This window comes from Paramormyrops kingsleyae, chromosome 24 (genome assembly GCF_048594095.1).
Source record: "Paramormyrops kingsleyae isolate MSU_618 chromosome 24, PKINGS_0.4, whole genome shotgun sequence".
Lineage (NCBI taxonomy): Eukaryota > Metazoa > Chordata > Actinopteri > Osteoglossiformes > Mormyridae > Paramormyrops > Paramormyrops kingsleyae.
In genome coordinates, this window is record NC_132820.1 from 1,874,053 (window position 1) to 1,892,230 (window position 18,178).

At 46.1% G+C, this 18,178-nt stretch overlaps 1 protein-coding gene across 6 annotated transcripts in view; it reads right to left on the reverse strand.

Annotated features, from left to right (window-relative positions):
- Nucleotides 1-7,099: 7,099 nt before the first annotated feature.
- Nucleotides 7,100-18,178, reverse strand: part of LOC111855424 (neurexin-2-like) — a 589,098-nt gene continuing 578,019 nt past the window's right edge. For 4 of the 6 annotated variants that reach the window (XM_072706252.1, XM_023834418.2, XM_072706253.1 and 1 more), the window contains one exon: nucleotides 7,100-10,251. In XM_072706252.1, the coding sequence (XP_072562353.1) occupies nucleotides 9,365-10,251 (887 nt within the window). In that variant the 3' untranslated portion in view covers nucleotides 7,100-9,364. The remainder of the gene's footprint in view (nucleotides 10,252-18,178) is intronic. The other 2 variants (XM_023834426.2, XM_023834425.2) reach the window with 1 other exon arrangement.

Here is an 18,178-nt window from a genome sequence, read left to right on the forward strand (position 1 = left end):
GGCACATGGAATGTGTAAAGTGTGATGTGGCATGCGAACTTGTAAATCTGAATAGCAGGATGTGGAATGTGACCTGTTGAATGTGTACAGTGGGATATGGAATGTGTCAGGTGGAATGTGTATAGTGGGATGTACAATGTAACCTATTGAATGTGTACAATGGGATGTGGAATGCGATCTGTTGAATGGCTAAAGTGGGATGTGAAATGTGGTCAGTTGAATGTGTATAGTTGGATCTTGAATGTGACGTGCTGAATGTGTAAAATTGGATGTGCAATGTGACCTGTTGAATGTGTACAGTGGGATGTGGAAGTGACCTGTTGAACATGTACAGGGGGGCATACAATTTAATCAGTTGAATGTGTGCAGCTGAATGTGGATTATAACATGTTGAATGTATAAAGTGGGATGTGGAACGCGATCTGTTGAATGGCTAAAGTGGGATGTGAAATGTAATCAGTTGAATGTGTGCAGCTGAATGTGGATTATAACATGTTGAATGTATAAAGTGGGATGTGGAATGCTGTTGAGAACCTCCACCCTCTAGTTGATGTGTCTTCTTCCTTGTGTATTGTTCAGTTCAGACTAGCTTTCATGGCCTAGAACAACCTGATCCACGGAAGACCAGCCCATAATAGCTTGGAGGGTGCAGGTCAATCCTTTTGGATAAAGCACAGAGTCTGAACCTGGCTTGCTATGACAGTGAAGCAGAAGAATGAATTTTGTGCAAAACTCTATGCTTATGCCCCTGCTTTGTTCCTCATCTAAATATCATGTGTCCTCCTGGGAGTTTTTTCCAGCTGATTTGAGTGGGACACTGGTAAGCCCATCCGTGTGTGTGTGTGTGTGTGATGTATGTAATTGTCACAGCTGTCTGTTACTATCTCTGTCTACAAATCCAATTACAGCATCCCACAAAAGGGGGGTGACGTGAAAAACTGACTGCTGTAATCGAGACGCTGATTAAACATGGTCGAAGAAGAACTTTGGGCCACTGTGGGGCCAGGGATGAAGGTTTGGGGTAAGATGTATACCAACGGACAAGTGGCACTGCCAGCATGGGGGGGGGGGGGGTGTATGGAGCCCGCAGCAGCTTAGGGAGGAAGGACAGTTTGATGAATGTCTTAGTTCTGGCTCAGAGGGACATATATCCCCCACTGCCAGCTGTCTGGTGGGGCAATTAACGCAGTCAGTGGTAGCTGAACACAGTGCCAAATCACAGACATACTCACAACACATCTGCTAAGGGCTGCGGTGTCGGCCATTTCTGAAATTCAAAAAGACGCCTGAAGCATGTCCCCCTGGCAGCTCGGCATTATGGGAATGAGGAGGCGTGGCCATCGGCACGTCCATCGATTATTTATGCTGGATGAAAACAAAATGAAACATAGCGGGACCTGCTGCCGAATGCGGGCCTTGGTGCCGTTTCAGACTGAACAGTAATCCTGCATGAGTAACATTTCAGTCACGGCCCTGTACAGGTACAAAGTCCCCCAGGAAGGCCCTTCATGCTGCTTTCACGTGTAAGTATTTTTAAAGAGCTCCAGTGGGATCCAATTACGAGCCCGGTTTCAACCAATAGCGCGAGGGGAAAATGATCTGGGTGAAACCACGACAGGGGTCCAATGTTTAAATCATTCATGGATATGGAAATTCAACAATCTTTCATGCATAAAATTAAAATAATGAATATGTTACAGTTTCAGGGTGTTTCCGTAGCACACTGGTATATTTACCTTTACTTTCCCGCTCGTTTATATGTATTTTCGTTATGCTTTAGCGGTCGCCTGACGTTAGCCAAGGCAGAGCTGAGGGCCGTTCAGAGGGAGGCGTCCTCGTCAGTCAGAGAAGCAGGAAATGGAATTACCTCTAGCTGCGAGTGGAGGCCCTTTGCGCACACATAGTATTTCTTGGGAGAGAAAAGTTGATTGCAAGGTGCGATTAAAATGCCGCCTTTTTAAATAAGCCGGTATGGTCCTTTTCCGTAGAGAACATTAGCACACGGGCGCGGAGAAAATCACAGGCATGCGGAGCTGTTTGCTGTAACACTCCAAAAAAAGCATGTGGCCGCAGGTGTGTGCGTGAGGAAACGCCGCACACACACGGGAGCTAGGAGCTTAGCGGGGAGTGCTGGGGGGGGGGGGCGGAGGGGGGGCGAGAGGTTTCGCGCGAGGCATGAAAAATGAAATCTCGCTGCTAAATCCAATCCTGGGACTCGCATTGTGAAGCCCCCCCTGAGCTATTTTCAGAAGCACCCGGGAGTTTGCAGGAATCACGCAGGGCTGAAGCTCAGGGATGCGGAGGTAATAAATTGGCTTTCACATCGCATCAGCTCATTGAAATGACCCCCCCCCCCCCCCCCCGAGCTTAGATTATGTCATTGTGGCGGTTTTAGCTCCAGCTGTCTTCAGATGCCTTGTGCTGGGAGCCTGTTCCCCATCCCGCTACCAGCCGTGTCAGGAAATCCCCACCTAGAGAGACGTAAGTCGTTCCTGAGGCAATGGGGCAGGGATTGAGGTGTGCGTGGGGGGTGGGGGGGTGGGGGGGGGGTTCACACGAGAGAGGCCAGAGGGGCAACGGACAAGCATGGCGGCGAGCTTCTGGAACGGCTGCGTTTTTTTCAACAGCATCGACGTTGGAGCGAGTGTCACATGTGGAGTGTAACGTAGGCGGCCAGTTTACCGTATATAAACCTGAGATGATGAAACTGAGAGGTAATAGCAGCAAGTGAGGCTGCCTGAGAAGGAAGAGCACGCCTGGGTTTGTCAGGAGGGCGGATACTGCGCCTCACGGCCAGATCACAGCCGCCAGATTAGATTTATATCGGGGAAGTGTCGTTAGGAACAGCACTGGGGCATCTCTGGCGTTCAGGACGGGACGTCTGGCCAATAGGCAGAAAGACCCCGGCAGAGATCATCCGAGACACAGCTGAAGATGCAGGGAAGGGGAGCAGCTTCGCCGAGGAATGGAAGGGGCTCCACGGACACCCGCGTTTTCGCCTCCTGCGGTGTGCTTTTGGGGTGGCTTTTTCCCTCTTTTGATAAATTCTTATTTAAAAAAATGAATTTTGTTCTTATGAGCAGTGAAATCATTTGTAATTCTGATGCTGAGCTTGAGTCAGAGATGCTAACCTGGGAAGATTTGTCACCCGAAGTTAGATAATAAAGGGATATACACAGCAAATGATAGATGCATTAAGGCCAAGTGTTGAAGACAATTTTACTTTACGAACGGTGTGCATTTGATAAAATCGCACAATAATACATCTTCCAAGCTGAAAAGAACTCTTATCAAGGCAGGAGTGTTTATTTAAGCTTTCGTTTAAGGTAAACAGTAAATGTTAAACAGTCAGGCTTAGGAAACTCATAAAATCTGAGACTGGAGATCTGGCAGCAGCATTAATAGTGGCAGCAGCTTCCAGAGCCGTGGTAGCAATCACAACTGTAGCAATATAATCACCATAGCAGTAGCACTCACAGTAACAGTCACCGTAGCAGTAGCACTCACAGTAACAGTCACCGTAGCAGTAGCACTCACAGTAACAGTCACTGTGGCAGTGCAGTCATAGTAACAGTCACTGTAAGAATAGCAGTCACAGCGGAAACTGTAGCAATATGGTCACTGTAGCAAAAGTACTCATAGTAGCAGTCACTGTAGCAGTGTAGTTCCAATAACAGTCACTAGCAGTAGAATCATTGTAGCAATAGTAGTCACAGTAACAGTTACTGTAGCAGTATAATCACTGTAGAAGTAGTAGTCACAGCAACAGTCACTGTAGTAGAAATAGTCACTGTAGCAGTAGTAGTCATAGTAACACTCACTGTAGCAGTAGAATCACTGTAGCAGTAGTCGTCACAGCAACAGTCACTGTAGCAGTTGTACTCAGTCACTGTAACAGCTGAATCACTATAGCAGTGGAATTCACAGTGGAAACAGTCAAAGTTGCAGCTGCACAACCAGTTGCAACCATGGAAAGATTACTGTGTGAACCAGGTTATATAACCAGGTTTTCCTGTGTAAGTGTTAGTAAATCAAATATCTACATGATGCTCTTTTGCCTCACACACACAGCAGGCACAAGAAGGCATACGTAACTAGATCCAAAAATACTCTGGGGCAGCTAACTGTAGGGCTTTGTTTTTCCCTGTTTCTCTCTGGAGACCAAGACGCCTCTGCCAGGAGCCACAAGAGGACCCCCACAGGCCCAGGAAATGTCCATTTATCCTGCGCCCCAGGTTTCCAGGAGGGTCTCTGCTGTATTCATTATCGTGCCGCTCTCACGTTTTCCATTGTTGGGGGTGGAGAGGAAGAGACGACAGGGGACACCGATTCTGCCATGTAGCAGAGATTATTTTTCTCGGCGGTGGGCTGGAGGGGAACCGGCAGTCAGAGTGGAAAACAAGCAGCTCTGTGTTTGAGACGGGTGGGAGGTGTGAGGCCATACAAGCACCATGCTGAGTCCTGACTGGTGTGGCCCCCACGTTAAGCGCCAAGCACCACCAGGGGCGAGGGTTACATCAGGTAGAAGAAGTGTAGCAAAAGGATGATGTTTTGGCCTGACTTCCACGCGACCGTCAGACCAGGGAGGCGTGGGCTTTGGCTGTGGAGGTGGCTTAATGTCCTTTAATAACCAGTAATGACTAAGCACAAACGAGAGTTCCTGGATTAAAGGGGCAGAGAGTGTGGGTCTGGCTGAGTAGGTTTCTTATACCTCTATAAAGACTCATTACCCTTCTTTTAGATGGATTGGGTATGAATCGCCTCATAAAATAAATGTGCGAGTGAGTGAGGCGAAAACCATTCCAAAAAGCAGATCTTGTATCTCTCATCGTGTTACGTGGATCTGAAACAGAACATGCATGTTAAGTGAGTTTCCCTCTTGCAGCCAGGAATCAGTGGCAGTCTGATGGTTCCAGCACAACTTACTGAGGAGCCCCAGTTACTCACAGGTTTAGGGTTTAAGGAGAGAAACCCCCGAAACACCATGACAATTCAGCTCAACATGCACGAGCGGAAGATGCTTTATACAGCTATCGGATCAGTCGGTGTGACTGACACTTTCCACGCGATGTGACTGACACTTTCCACGCGATGTGACTGACACTTTCCACGCGATGTGACTGACACTTTCCTCGCAAGATCATTTATAAGCATCTAACTTCCACTCACTTGTTTAAGAGCCGGCATCTAAATCAACTGACACTGAGGTAATAGGAACTGGACCTTTACACTCAACGGTCACTTTATTAGGTGACATTGCAAATGGACTATACGAGCTGTATCATGGTGGGTGCAGCCTTCAGTGCCACCTGGCGCAGCCCAACGCGGAGAAAAGACCTTGGCCACCACTCAGAGGCCAACATGGATAACGGACTCATTGATGCACTTTGCCTTCATTCTTAATGCCAGCATATACCTACCTTTCAGCAAGCATGTCCACTCTTCTCTGTTTCAGTGATGTTAGTCTGCCCGGGGGGGGGGGGGGCAGCCAGTTGACCTTGGACCCCAGAGGTTTTTTTTCTCCCTACTTGGGAGTCTTTGGTTCCTCTCCTCCGTTGTCTTCTGGCTTTTCTTTATTCAATATCTTTCCTTCCTTTTCCCCCCATTCTGTATCTCCCTCTAATTATGTATTATGTATCACAACACGACCCTGTAAAGCGCTTTGGGACAACTCTGTTGTGAAAGGCGCTATATAAAAATTAATTAAATTGAATTGAATTTGTTAGGTACACAAACGCTACATTCACACTACCAAGCCAAAGTGATGCCATTTAGAGGGACAGATGCGATCAGTTAGATACAGATGCATGTGAACTGTCAAGACAGGCAAATCTGATCTGGGCAAAAAACTGGAATTGGACAATGAGGCTTGTAATGCGAACGCTTCCATAGCTGGTATCGGGCAGGAGGTCACCTATGTCCCCAGACCTGCTTCAAGGACAGATAAATTGTGTGTTCAGGGAAGCCTTTCTGCAGACCACTGCTCTGTGAAGCTGTCAGGTCTGCACCCGTCACCTCCCTGTTAGCTTTAATGAGTCTGCCCGTTCTCCTCTGACCTCGCTCATTAACAAGGTGTTCGCAGCCACAGACCTGCCACTGAATGGCGATTTTATGTTCGTCGCACCATTCTGAGCTCTAGACACCGTCGTGTGTGAAAATCCCAGGAGGGTTGGCTGTTTCTGAGACGCTGGAACAGCTACGTTTGGCAAAGGTGATCACACCATGTTCAGATGCGCTGAGATGGCCGTCGCATCTGTTTGGTTTGGCTGTTTAGTTTTTGACCCTGTATGCGTTCGGCTGGAGCCATATGATTGGCTGTTTAGTTTTTGACCCTGTCTGCGTGCTGTATGCGTTCGGCTCGAGCCATATGATTGGCTGTTTAGCTTTTGACCCTGTCTGCGTGCTGTTTGTGTTCGGCTGGAGCCACGCGATTGGCTGTTTAGTTTTTGACCCTGTCTGCGTGCTGTATGCGTTCGGCTCGAGCCATATGATTGGCTGTTTAGCTTTTGACCCTGTCTGCGTGCTGCATGTGTTCGGCTGGATCCACGTGATTGGCTGTTTGGAGAAGCAGGCAGGTATGTAATAATGCCCACTGAGTACACGCCTGTACTTGTTTATATGACATTTTATATTCCATATACTGCATAAACATTCAATGCTCGTCTACCTGTTTATTCCATGTCCCCCCAAAGAGTCGTAAAAACAAACTATAGTTTTTCATCCAAAAAATAATATAAAATTTTATGTTTTTTTCTAAACTAGACTAGACTAGATTAGAATAGTATAGAGATACTTGATTGAGCCCTGTGGGGAAATTCTCTTTCCGCTTTACCCCGTTTTACCCAAATCTTGCTCTCCATGATATGCAGGTGGGAGTAAGCCTGGGTCACAGTCAAGGTTAGCCGCCCCCCCCTCGGCCCCTGGGGAGCTGGGGGTCAAGTGCCCAGGCAGGGGCCCACAAAAAGACATGTGATTGTTTATCTCCGAATTAATCTCAGAGTGGAATTTAGGTTATACAACCCAAATAAAGATACAAGACTTAGGTGACGAAGAGAATGGGGTCTGAATTCTGCCGGACAAACCACACATGACACAGGTCTAAGAAGTATATAACCAATTGTATTTTTCCTTTGATAATGTACACATATTTAGATTAATCTCACTGTAACACTTTACAATAACATTTAGTAAGAACAGGGGTATGCGGAGAGCAGCCTATGTTTACACAGTCTGTCAAAATATATAAAAATAAATTAAATCAATTAAAAATGTACGGAACGTCATTTAATAATGTGAATGACTGCTGCTACCCTCTGGATGTGGAGCTGTGCTCGTTCGTTCATGTACAAACGAAATGGTAAAAACATACTGAACTGAAACGAAACCGTCCCTGCCTTCTTGGGTGAGTCATTTTACGTACAATCAGTAATGTCCCTATGAAAATGTAATGTACATTAATGTGGCACAAAAATGACTGAGATGGTATTTTAAGGTGTTTAACTCTTTCAATGTTTTTTTTTTTTTTCCCTCACGCTGTCATGGAGAAACCCCGTTTTAAATAACCTTTCAACCCAAACCACATTTTGTTTAATTAAGAAAAAAAAAATATACAAATCGAAATTTTCCAGATTTTCTTTTTTCGTTTTCTTAAACAAGAATAACAGGGAAAACACATTATTTTCAGTAATGGTAAGGTTCAAATATCTAGACATCTCACAAACGTTTTCAATATTTTTTCTTTTCATGGAACAGTTTTTTTTTTGTGGAATCAAGAAAATTAGAATACTAGACGTTTGTTTGATCTCAAAGGAAATGTAATTATTCCTTCGGCAAAAGTTTTCAGCTCCTTCTTGTGGTTCTTTGTCTCGACTCTGCGGAAAGAAGAGGTTGCGAGCTTTCCATACGCATGGATGGCTTCCCAGCAGAGACACAGATCTCCACAAGTCATTTTCACTTTGCAGATTCCTCACTTTTCCGTCCCGTGCACTGGGCTCAGTCAAACAGGCATTTACAAAGACGACTGCCGGGTCCTTTTTCGCGTGTGTGGAGAGTCTTTCGAGTCTTTTCCTCACGTTTAATTTCCCAGAATGCTCAGAGCCTGCCATTTTTTAACTTCAATTTCCAATAAGCTTTCAATGAAGTTCACTGTTTTCTTGATACATATGCGAATATAGCAAAGTTCGTTTCTTTTTTTTTTTGTCTTTTTGTTTTTGCAGCAGTAGAATTTCTCTCGTTCTGTGACTTTGAAGAACTGGATTTCAGGATCTGTTCCCTCCAGGACTCTGTGGCAGCTTCATAGTATTGGAGCCCCAGCAAATCTTAGACAAATTGGCCCAGAAGAATAATCCGGGGTTTTTTGGCCTCAGGGTTTGGCGGAGGATTGAAGTTTCTCAATTTTGTCGTCACCACGTTTAGTTATTTAACACGTTTTTTTTTTTTTTCATTTAGCACTGAAACAGCCTTTTGCTTTTAGTTAGTGAATACGACATGCTCAAAAGACAGCTGAATAATGTTGCATTAGCACCTTAGCACCGTGGATGAAGAGAGGCGGAGGGAGGGGGGACCGTGAGAGACGAGGAGGAAGGCAATCCAAGGTTGGACAGGGGTGGGGGGAGGGCTCTGGAATGTCGGAACGCATCCTGCACAAGGTGTCCTCGATGCCGTCGGTTTTCGGATCTGCCTGGGTCTGCCTCAGAGCGTTCGGGTAACCTGGGAGATCCTGCCGTGCCTGGGTTTGCCTGGGCGAAGCCTGTCTCGAGACGGAGCCTTCCGGAAAACTCGCGACCCCGAGTTTCGTTCCACAAGCGTCTGTCTCCCGCGGCTCGCAAAGCGGTAACAAGGTTCTCTTCCAGTCCTGGCTCGTCCCAGGTTCGATTCCCTACTCGCTAGCCTGGGCGATACTTTGGAAATGCCAACCGGCACGATATTTACAGAACACGAGGACGAATCCTGGGTCTCGTGTGCGTTACAAGAGTGAACGAGCTGAGTTACTGTGCCGGAGAAAGGAAAAGACAAACCGTAATGTGAAAATAAAAGAGTAAAATCACACTTAGAAAGCTAAGAAAGAAACAGCATCGGTTGATGAGAGCGAGTTGGGTTTTTTGTCCGTCCGAAGGAAAGAATAGACTTCACCCTTCCGTGTCGACTCTTCTCTCTCTTCCCTGCAGTGTTGACCTCAGGGAGAAGAGGAAGGATGAGAGGAGCTTTTCGCCAAAGCATGGGGTTTGGACTGATGGTTGTGTGGAAATGCTGAAGGAGGGTGAGGTGGGATTGGATGCTGTCTGAAGGTGGGTCCACGCTCTTCCATGTTCCTCTCCTCTCTCTCCTCCTCCCTCTCTCCGTCTCTCTCTCCCTGGGGCCGCTCTCACACGTAGTACTCCTTGTCCTTGTTCTTCTTGTTCTTGGTGACGGTCTTGGCGGCCCCAGGCTGCTTCTCCTTGACCACGGCGCCGTTGCTCTGCGTGGCCGAGTTGCTGATGTAGTTGCGGCTCTGATCCACCTGGTAGGAGCCCTCGTCGCGGTTGCGGTATTTGTACATGGCGTAGAGCAGGATGAGGATGCAGAGCGCCGCGGCGGCCACGATGCCCACCACCATACCTGTGGTGCTGCTGGACTCTCGGATCACCTCCACCGCGCCGGGGGGGCCCCTCTCTCCTGAGGCGGTGGGGTTGGCTGTGGGCACATGGCGGAAATTGGGGGGGTGAGTTATTCCCGGGGGGTGCCGATGTCGCCCGCCATGGTCGGGGTTGTAGGAAGGGGGGGCAGGGGGCAGGAGGACCTGGTCGCGGGTGTTCATTTTGCCAGCGGGGATGTGACCCCCGCTGACAGCCGGCTTGTGGCGGGGCAGGTGGTCGGGGTTGGCGGTGGGGCTGGAGGGGGGTGGGGGGTGGTGGGAATTGGGGGTTTTGAAGTGGCGGTCGCGGGGGTGCTGGACCCCGCCCTCTGCCGCCGGTGGGGGCGGAAGGACCGTCCTGTCGGTGACGAGGGGGGAGTTCTTATAATAGTCCTCGTCATCAGACTCGGTCATCTCCCCCGAGCCATAGGCTGACACCTCAATGGGGTCCTCGCAGTCCTCCTGGTCCAGGGGGCAGGGGGGGCGGGCGTTGGCCAGTGTCAGGGACTCTTTGGTGGTGTCGATCAGGGTGACAAAGGGGCGGTAGGTGGGGGGCGGGGGGATGACTGGGTAACGGGTGGCGATAGACGGGGGGTCTAGGGAATCCACCGTAATTATTGGCAAGACTAATTCCCCTCCTAGGACAAGAAAGAGAGAAGGTGGGAGAAAAGGTGTCAGTGGGCGCTAGGACCTTGGCGGGGGCCAACAGAGAATCAGCCACAGTCAAAACAACAACAACAGCACAAGAATAAACCTCCAGTAGAACAACACTAAGACTAAGAGGTTAGTTATACAGTTAGAGTCTATTTAGATGTTAGTCTTCTATTTAAAAAGGTGTTCTGGCTACTCTAAATTCATACATATACATAAATATTAAAAAATATATACAGTACAGGAAATAAAAAGTAACAGAGATCCAGAGTAATGGCTACTCTTAATGTATTTCCTGAATTCCCCTGACTGAGTAAGTACGTTACTAAACTAGGTCAGTGCTACAATATAATGTTACAATAAGACTAAACAACAGTTAAATGTCTCTCTGTTACATCTGTCTCTCTCATTCTACCTTACACATCTGATTTCCCTTTTAGACTTGCTTTGTGTCTTTGCCTTTGCTTAAATAAGATAGCAAACCACAGAGTTTAGGTCACTTACATCAACAAATTGGCCGCATGATTTTAGCATGAAAAAAAAATTACAAAAAAAGAAAGCTGTGTAAGATTGTCCTGGTAGAAGCACAACTTTACCCCCTTTAACGTTAATTATTCCTGCAAACGTGTGTTTTAGAAATATGTTTTAATATCTTGCCTTGTCCTTAGAGAGGTGCAAGATGGTTGGCTACTTGTAAAGCGGAGGCCAGGAGAAGAAGGAGAGCAATCCCAGAATCCTCTGCCTATTACCAATCCCAGCCCCTCCCCACCCACCCATTACCCATAATGCATCTCCCACCCCCAAAAACCAAATGAAAACACACTAACTAGAATGATATTCCCATGTTTCAGACCTGGTTATACACTAAAAAGTTATTATCGGTAATAAAGCTGATTTAAATCATCTAGTGTTATCATTACTTTGAGCCTGGTTTTGAAGTTTCAAATGGCTTCATTAAGGCATGTTTATGAAAATCCTGACCCCCTCCCCACCCCGAAGGAAAAAGCAAAAACAAAGCATCTCAGAATATATGCATTTTGTTTAAAATGAACAGTGGAGGAATAGGAAAATGGTAAATTAGAAGGTACAGGTAAAGAATGACATTGAACAGCGTACATAACTAACAAAGCGGGTCTCATCTTTGGGCTGAATTACAAGGCCCCGATCTTTAAAGCATCAGCAATCGGCTGCTCGCAGCATTCCGGAAAGTTCCGCTCTTATATCAGTCAGATTAGGACGTGCTTCACTTTGGTAGCTTCTTATGAGGCCACGTTTAAGCAAATGTTTAATTATAGTGCAAGTTTTTTGGTTATAGCCCTTGTTTTTCAGGTGTGAGGAGCAGTGATTGGAGTTACAGGGAGGGGGAATTGGATGGACTGTTTTAAAGGTGGGGGGACGTTTGATATTTACAGGGTGAGGTGGCCCGGGCAGACAGGTTGGTGATTAAGGGACAGTGTGTGTGGGGGGGGTTGCACTAAAATGTCTGACGGTGGCTTCTGGTGGTGTGGGGGGGGGGGGGGGGCAGTGTGTTTATGACTCATAGAGCTTGGAACCTTCCCCTTTAACTGTTTACGCAGCACGGACATAGAGAAAAGGTTACACTTTCTCCCAAATGTACATCGAAATAAATAACAGTAAGACTGCAGTCACAAAGAAAATCACGTCAGAAACAGGAAAAAGCAGTTGAGAAGCACCCAGGTTTGTATAATGATGCTGTGGCGAAAGCCGCCCCGCACACAATTCACGGTGCTGTGTTTGTGTCTGAAGGAAGAGTACATCAACTACACTGTCCCTGAAAAAGGAAACCCGAACACTCAGTGAGAAGGTACAGAAAATGTTCACCTTCACGGTTTCAGTGGCCTCTACTCCTCCACTGCGCGTCTATGAGCCCAAGAGCGTGTTGTTATTCTCTAATGAGCAATTCATTTAAATGAATGGATGCCTCGCTAAGTGAATACATCACCACGTAAACATACAAATTACGGAACAAACAAATAGATGACTGACTGGCCGAGAAACCCAACGAAATTGAGAACGTCCGCCGACACATTAATCAAGTGATTAAGTAAACTCCGGCAGGTTCTGCCCGCGATTCTCCCCATTTATAGATGTGGGAAATAATTATCTCCTGACAGCCTGTCCACATATCCCATGGGCGAAATTGTCGGCCGCATTTGATGGATGCAAACAAGGGACGCAGCTGGGAACGAGAGCGACTGCTCCGCTATGGACTCAGTGGTTATAATTAAGGGATCTGAGTGAGGAGATCGTGTAAAATCTCAGCCTTACTCTGTACTCTACCCCCAGAAACAATACACAGACTTGGAAACAGTGCGGGTATCTGCTCTGGGTGAAGCTGGAGTGTTTCCAGAACATTCATGAAGTGTTTTAGAAGCTTTTTAGGTTGGCATATTTTCGGACCCTTTTTGTCACGCAGCTGTGATTGGTCGAATGGAATGTTTGCTGGCTTTGTGTAATTTAATTTAGCAGTTTTAGCAATTTTAGCGTAACGTATCACTGGGCGAAACATGATAAGAGCTGCCAAGAATTGCACAGGTGAGAATAAATCCTCTGCCTTCATTTCCTTCGTGATAAACGTGGCGATTTGATATTAAAGCAGGGTAAGGTCAGAGCACTTCCTGCTCACGGTGCACGGCGAGATGCTGGTGGCAAACCTCAAGCTTGTCCCTCTCAAGGGACAGTGTTAGGGACAGTGTTAGGGACAGTGGTGAAAGCAACCGTCAGCAAAAAAAAGAGGTTATTCTCAACAAAACCCAGCCTAATGATCACTGCTTTTCTTCAGAAAATTATGGATTTATACATAACAGAAGAGTTTGTCCTGAACTTCAGATGTAACACTGGTTTTCATCTTGACTGTAGAAAGTCTGGTACATTTACCTCCTTCGGGTACTCTGACAAACAATCATGCTATGCATACCCTGTGATGCCACCTTAAAGGCTTCTGGGACTGAAATATGGGAGAGGCACTTACTTATGACACCACACTACCAGAGAATCTCACAGAATCACCCGGAAATCAAAGTGTGCTCCTGCCACGGAATATTCTGGAAATCAAAGCTGTCCTGTGCTGACATCGCCTGCTGAGAGATAGCAAGCTTCATTTTCAGCTTGATTTAGTTCTGCAGGGCTGCCATTAAGTACAAAGGATATTCCCTCCATAAAACATGCATGTGTTACGGGGCACAGGGTCAAAGGTCAAAATACTGTCAGTTACACCATCCCTGGCGGCACAGGGCATGAGGCAGCGGATCAGCCAGGATGAGAAGCCAGTCCATCACAGAATTATAATAATACTGAAATTAATGATGTGGTTCATTTTACCTCTAGGTAAAAGAAAATACCGTATATAGGACACTTAAATTATTATGACAATTAAGTATAAAAATACAGCAGAAGTATAATATAATTCAGGGTCACACATGACCAGAGTCTGTTTCTGGAGATAAGATAAAGTACCAGGTCATCGCTGATACGGACGCACTCTGAGTACGGGTCTCTGGAGCCCACACAGGGAAGGAATCACACCCGCTACCAGGCTACACTGATGTCATCCAAGGCGAAACCCAAAAAACGCTTCTGTCCCATAAAGGCAAGAGATCAAAGTGAAATTACTTGGAAAAAATTGAATGAAATTTCCCAAATACATTTATCTGTGCTGATAGCTTTTTGGAAGCTTCTGCAACCCAGCCATGAAACCTCCCTCATTTCAAACAGCAAGTATGTCATTTTCACTGCAGTGAAGGTGATGGAAATGGGAAGCAGGGCGAGCGGCGAAGCTGTCGTTCATACAGTCCAGGGGAAGCAGTGGTGTACAGTGAAGATCTCTGATATACAGTCCAGGGGAAGCACTGATGTACAGTGAAGATCTCTGATATACAGTCCAGGGGAAGCAGTGGTGTACAGTGAAGATCTCTGATATACAGTCCAGGGGAAGCAGTGGTGTACAGTGAAGATCTCTGATATACAGTCCAGGGGAAGCAGTGGTGTACAGTGAAGATCTCTGATATACAGTCCAGGGGAAGCAGTGGTGTACAGTGAAGATCTCTGATATACAGTCCAGGGGAAGCACTGATGTACAGTGAAGATCTCTGATATACAGTCCAGGGGAAGCAGTGGTGTACAGTGAAGATCTCTGATATACAGTCCAGGGGATGCAGTGGTGTACAGTGAAGATCTCTGATATACAGTCCTGGGGAAGCAGTGATGTACAGTGAAGATCTCTGATATACAGTCCAGGGGAAGCAGTGGTGTACAGTGAAGATCTCTGATATACAGTCCAGGGGAAGCAGTGATGTACAGTGAAGATCTCTGATATACAGTCCAGGGGAAGCAGTGGTGTACAGTGAAGATCTCTGATATACAGTCCTGGGGAAGCACTGATGTACAGTGAAGATCTCTGATATACAGTCCAGGGGATGCAGTGGTGTACAGTGAAGATCTCTGATATACAGTCCTGGGGAAGCAGTGATGTACAGTGAAGATCTCTGATACAGAGCATTTTACCAGCCCATAGCAGGTCTCATTTAGGTCTTTTCCAGAAGACTCTGCTTCTCATAGAGTCTTGTAGAATCTCACTACAATGAGGTGGAATGGCAGTGGCCAGCAGCATTAAACTTTTGCATGTTATCGTTAAATGACACAATCTTTTGTGTTTCGTGGCTTGTCAGCAAATCTCTTCGCCTTTGAGCGGCAGACAGAGGAGAACACGCAGAATCAAACTGAGACAGAAGGAATAATGCATTGACTTTTTCGTAATTGCTTTTGCGGTGTTGGGTCACGACGACCCGACTTCAGGGAGGCGCGGGGCAGGAGGCGCCTGGGATGAGCCGCCTGGGATGAGCCGGCGGGGGATTTGCTTGCACGGTCTCACACTGTGAGCTCCCACGTGTTTAGGGACTACAGAAGGATACTGGACACGCACAAACAAAACAGTGGATGGGGGGGCACAGTGCTGCTCAGCAGGTTAGGATGTGCTTCCTGTGGTCAGTAGGTTGTTGGGTCAAATCCCAGGGTCAGCAGAGACACGAGGAGGCACTGTGGTTCTGAAAAAGGCGCGATCGAGTCATTTCACCGAAATGTTATTTTTAAATCGATTAAATGGACCTGGCAGGTTCCTGGCTGGCATTTGCATTGCATGAAATATTCTAGCGATACATCAGTCTGATGACAACAAGCTGACTGCGGCTGCCGTGTGATTTGTGCCTTTCCATGGCGTGCTGAGAGTTACAGCCGCAAGTTCGTATGCCGTAGCCCCACATCCGTGCTCCTCACAGAGTGGACATGGAGCCTTCCGGAACACGTTCCCAGAAGAGACGATGTTTTTCTTTAACTGTAATCGCAGACAGCAGCCATCCCCCGTGGGGATGTGTGGGGTTTGCATGGGGGTCCCACGGCAGCCCAAAGGCACATCATCGGCCAGTAAAGCCCTCAGTCCTGGCATGTATTTGTGCATGTCCTGGCGTTGAGATGTCGATAGGCGGTTGTGGAAGATGGATGGATGAGCTGACTTCTCCTGACCACGTCAGTTTTGGTTTTGGATCGACTTCCTCTCCAGATGCTGAGCTCTTCATTCCAGCGTGGCTCTTGATTAATTAATTAACTGCTTAACCAGCAGGCTGGTGCAGATACACCTTGGGGTGAACCAGTCCATGTACTAAACTCAGCCAACCTAAACTGTCTTGTTATGCTCCCAGTTTGTGATGGGCTGTGCTCTGCCGTAAAATTCCTAATCCACACTGGTTACTCTGACGACGGTCCTGATGTTTAATCGTTACGGAGATTGATGGGTGTTGGGACTCGGTCCTCGTTCTACTTTAATGCACGAGACCCAGACAGGGAGGCCAGGTCTGTTGTCAAGTCTCGCCTGTTGTTTACAATATAAAAAAAAACGCACAATTGATCTTCCAGAGCTTTCTCTCTGACACTATTTCATGGAGACTAGCTCCTATCACAAGATCAAATTCACCGTCACTGAAGCCCGTCGTCCTTAAGTACATGTGCCCTAAGCATCAAAAAGATCCAACTTAATTCCCTGCAAAATTACCAGTTGCATAATAACACCAGAAGACAACGGCTGAAATTAAATGTGTCTTGAAGATTAATTTAGCAAAACCGTAAGTTAATGATATTGAAAGGCTGATTATTTTATCCTTGGGGTGGTTCCGAGTCCCTTTATGTTAACAGGAACCCAGTAAAGTTAATAAAATACAGTATATAATTAAACCAACTGTGATGGGTAAGTTTTTTTATATATATTTTATGTATTTTTTATAACGGCTGGGAAATAATTGAGAACTCGCTTCCAACATCCTTCATCAAAACTGAATGTCTTGAAGAAAAGCTTTTACCTTGGGGTGTAACCAGGAACATTATTAATTCAGGTAAAACTGTTACAGAAAAACAATCCTAAAAAAATCTGAGAATGGTCATTTTTTTCTAAGATAATCTTACACTTCAGACCAAGTGCATCTTGAGGAACCCAACAAGAGCGTCTGTCTCGTAAGTGGCGAGGCGGTGATTGGTAAACATGAGGTCGGTTGTTTGCAGCAATCGTGCAGGTACTTGAACAATCCAGGTAACCAAACCTGAATAAACAGACGAAGTGTACATCATGCAGAAAGACGCAGGATCTTAACACAACAGCCATGAGGATCTTTAAAGATCATAACCAGCACCTTAATTCCCTTAGTGTGTTAAATGAGAACTGTGAAAGACACGACCATCCATCCAAATTAGCGGGAGAGCACTTCTTTACACAGCGTGTAGTTAGAGTATGGAATAGTCTTCCTGTTCATTTAGTGCAAGCTAAAACCCTGGGTTCCTTTAAATCAGAGCTAGATAAGATTTTAACAACTTAACTGTTAGTTAAGTTCTCCCCAAACGAGCTTGATGGGCCGAATGGCCCCCTCTCGTTTGTAAATTTTTTATGTTCTTATGTTCATCCATGCATCCATCCATCCATCCATCCATCCATCCATCCCTCTAACTGATTTTCCAATACAGGAACAGGGGACACCCTGGATGGGATGACAGTCCATAATAGAGTATTTAAGATATTTACCAGGGTGTGTGTACTAGTGTTACTGCTCTATTAGTGGTGTGCTCCACACACACACAGAGGTTTGTAATTATATCTTTGTGGGGACTCTCCATTCATTTCTATGGGGAAAACTCTAATCCCAACATGACAACCTTAACCCCTACCCAGCCCTAACCTTAACCATAAGTAACCAAACAAAATACGAGACTTTTGGCATTTATATTTTTTTGAGTCACAGATCTTTGTGGGGACCTGAAAAATGGTCCCCACAGTGTAATATAAACCTGATCATACACAGACACACATACACACAGACAGACATACATACAGACACACACAGACACACACACACACACACACACACACACACACAGACACACACACAGACACAGACAGACACATACAGACACACTTCTGATGCATCATGTAGCAAATATGTCCTTCATTCTAATAGGAACCCGAAGATTTATTTCAGGCAGAATTATAAATACGGCTGTCATTTCATTTACCACAGCATCTAAAAACTAGGTGTTTATATACAAGTGCTTTATTTCATATGCATAGAAAAAGTGCTTTTAATGACACAATAAACAAAGGCTGCTACTGAAAACCATGTTTATCTCCAAAAAACACTCAATAAAATGGATCATAACAACAACAACATTAAGAAGCTAATTTTCGCCTGTTTAACGGCGATCATGTATGGGAAATATGATGGCCACTTAGAGTGTTTCGATTATCCTATTCTGAATGGCAAAGTGTGGAAATCCACATAGACAGTGAGGGGAATTGAGTGGGGGTGTGGGGGGCATTTAAAGCTCTGGGTATTGATCTACACCCAGACGCAGTTAGGA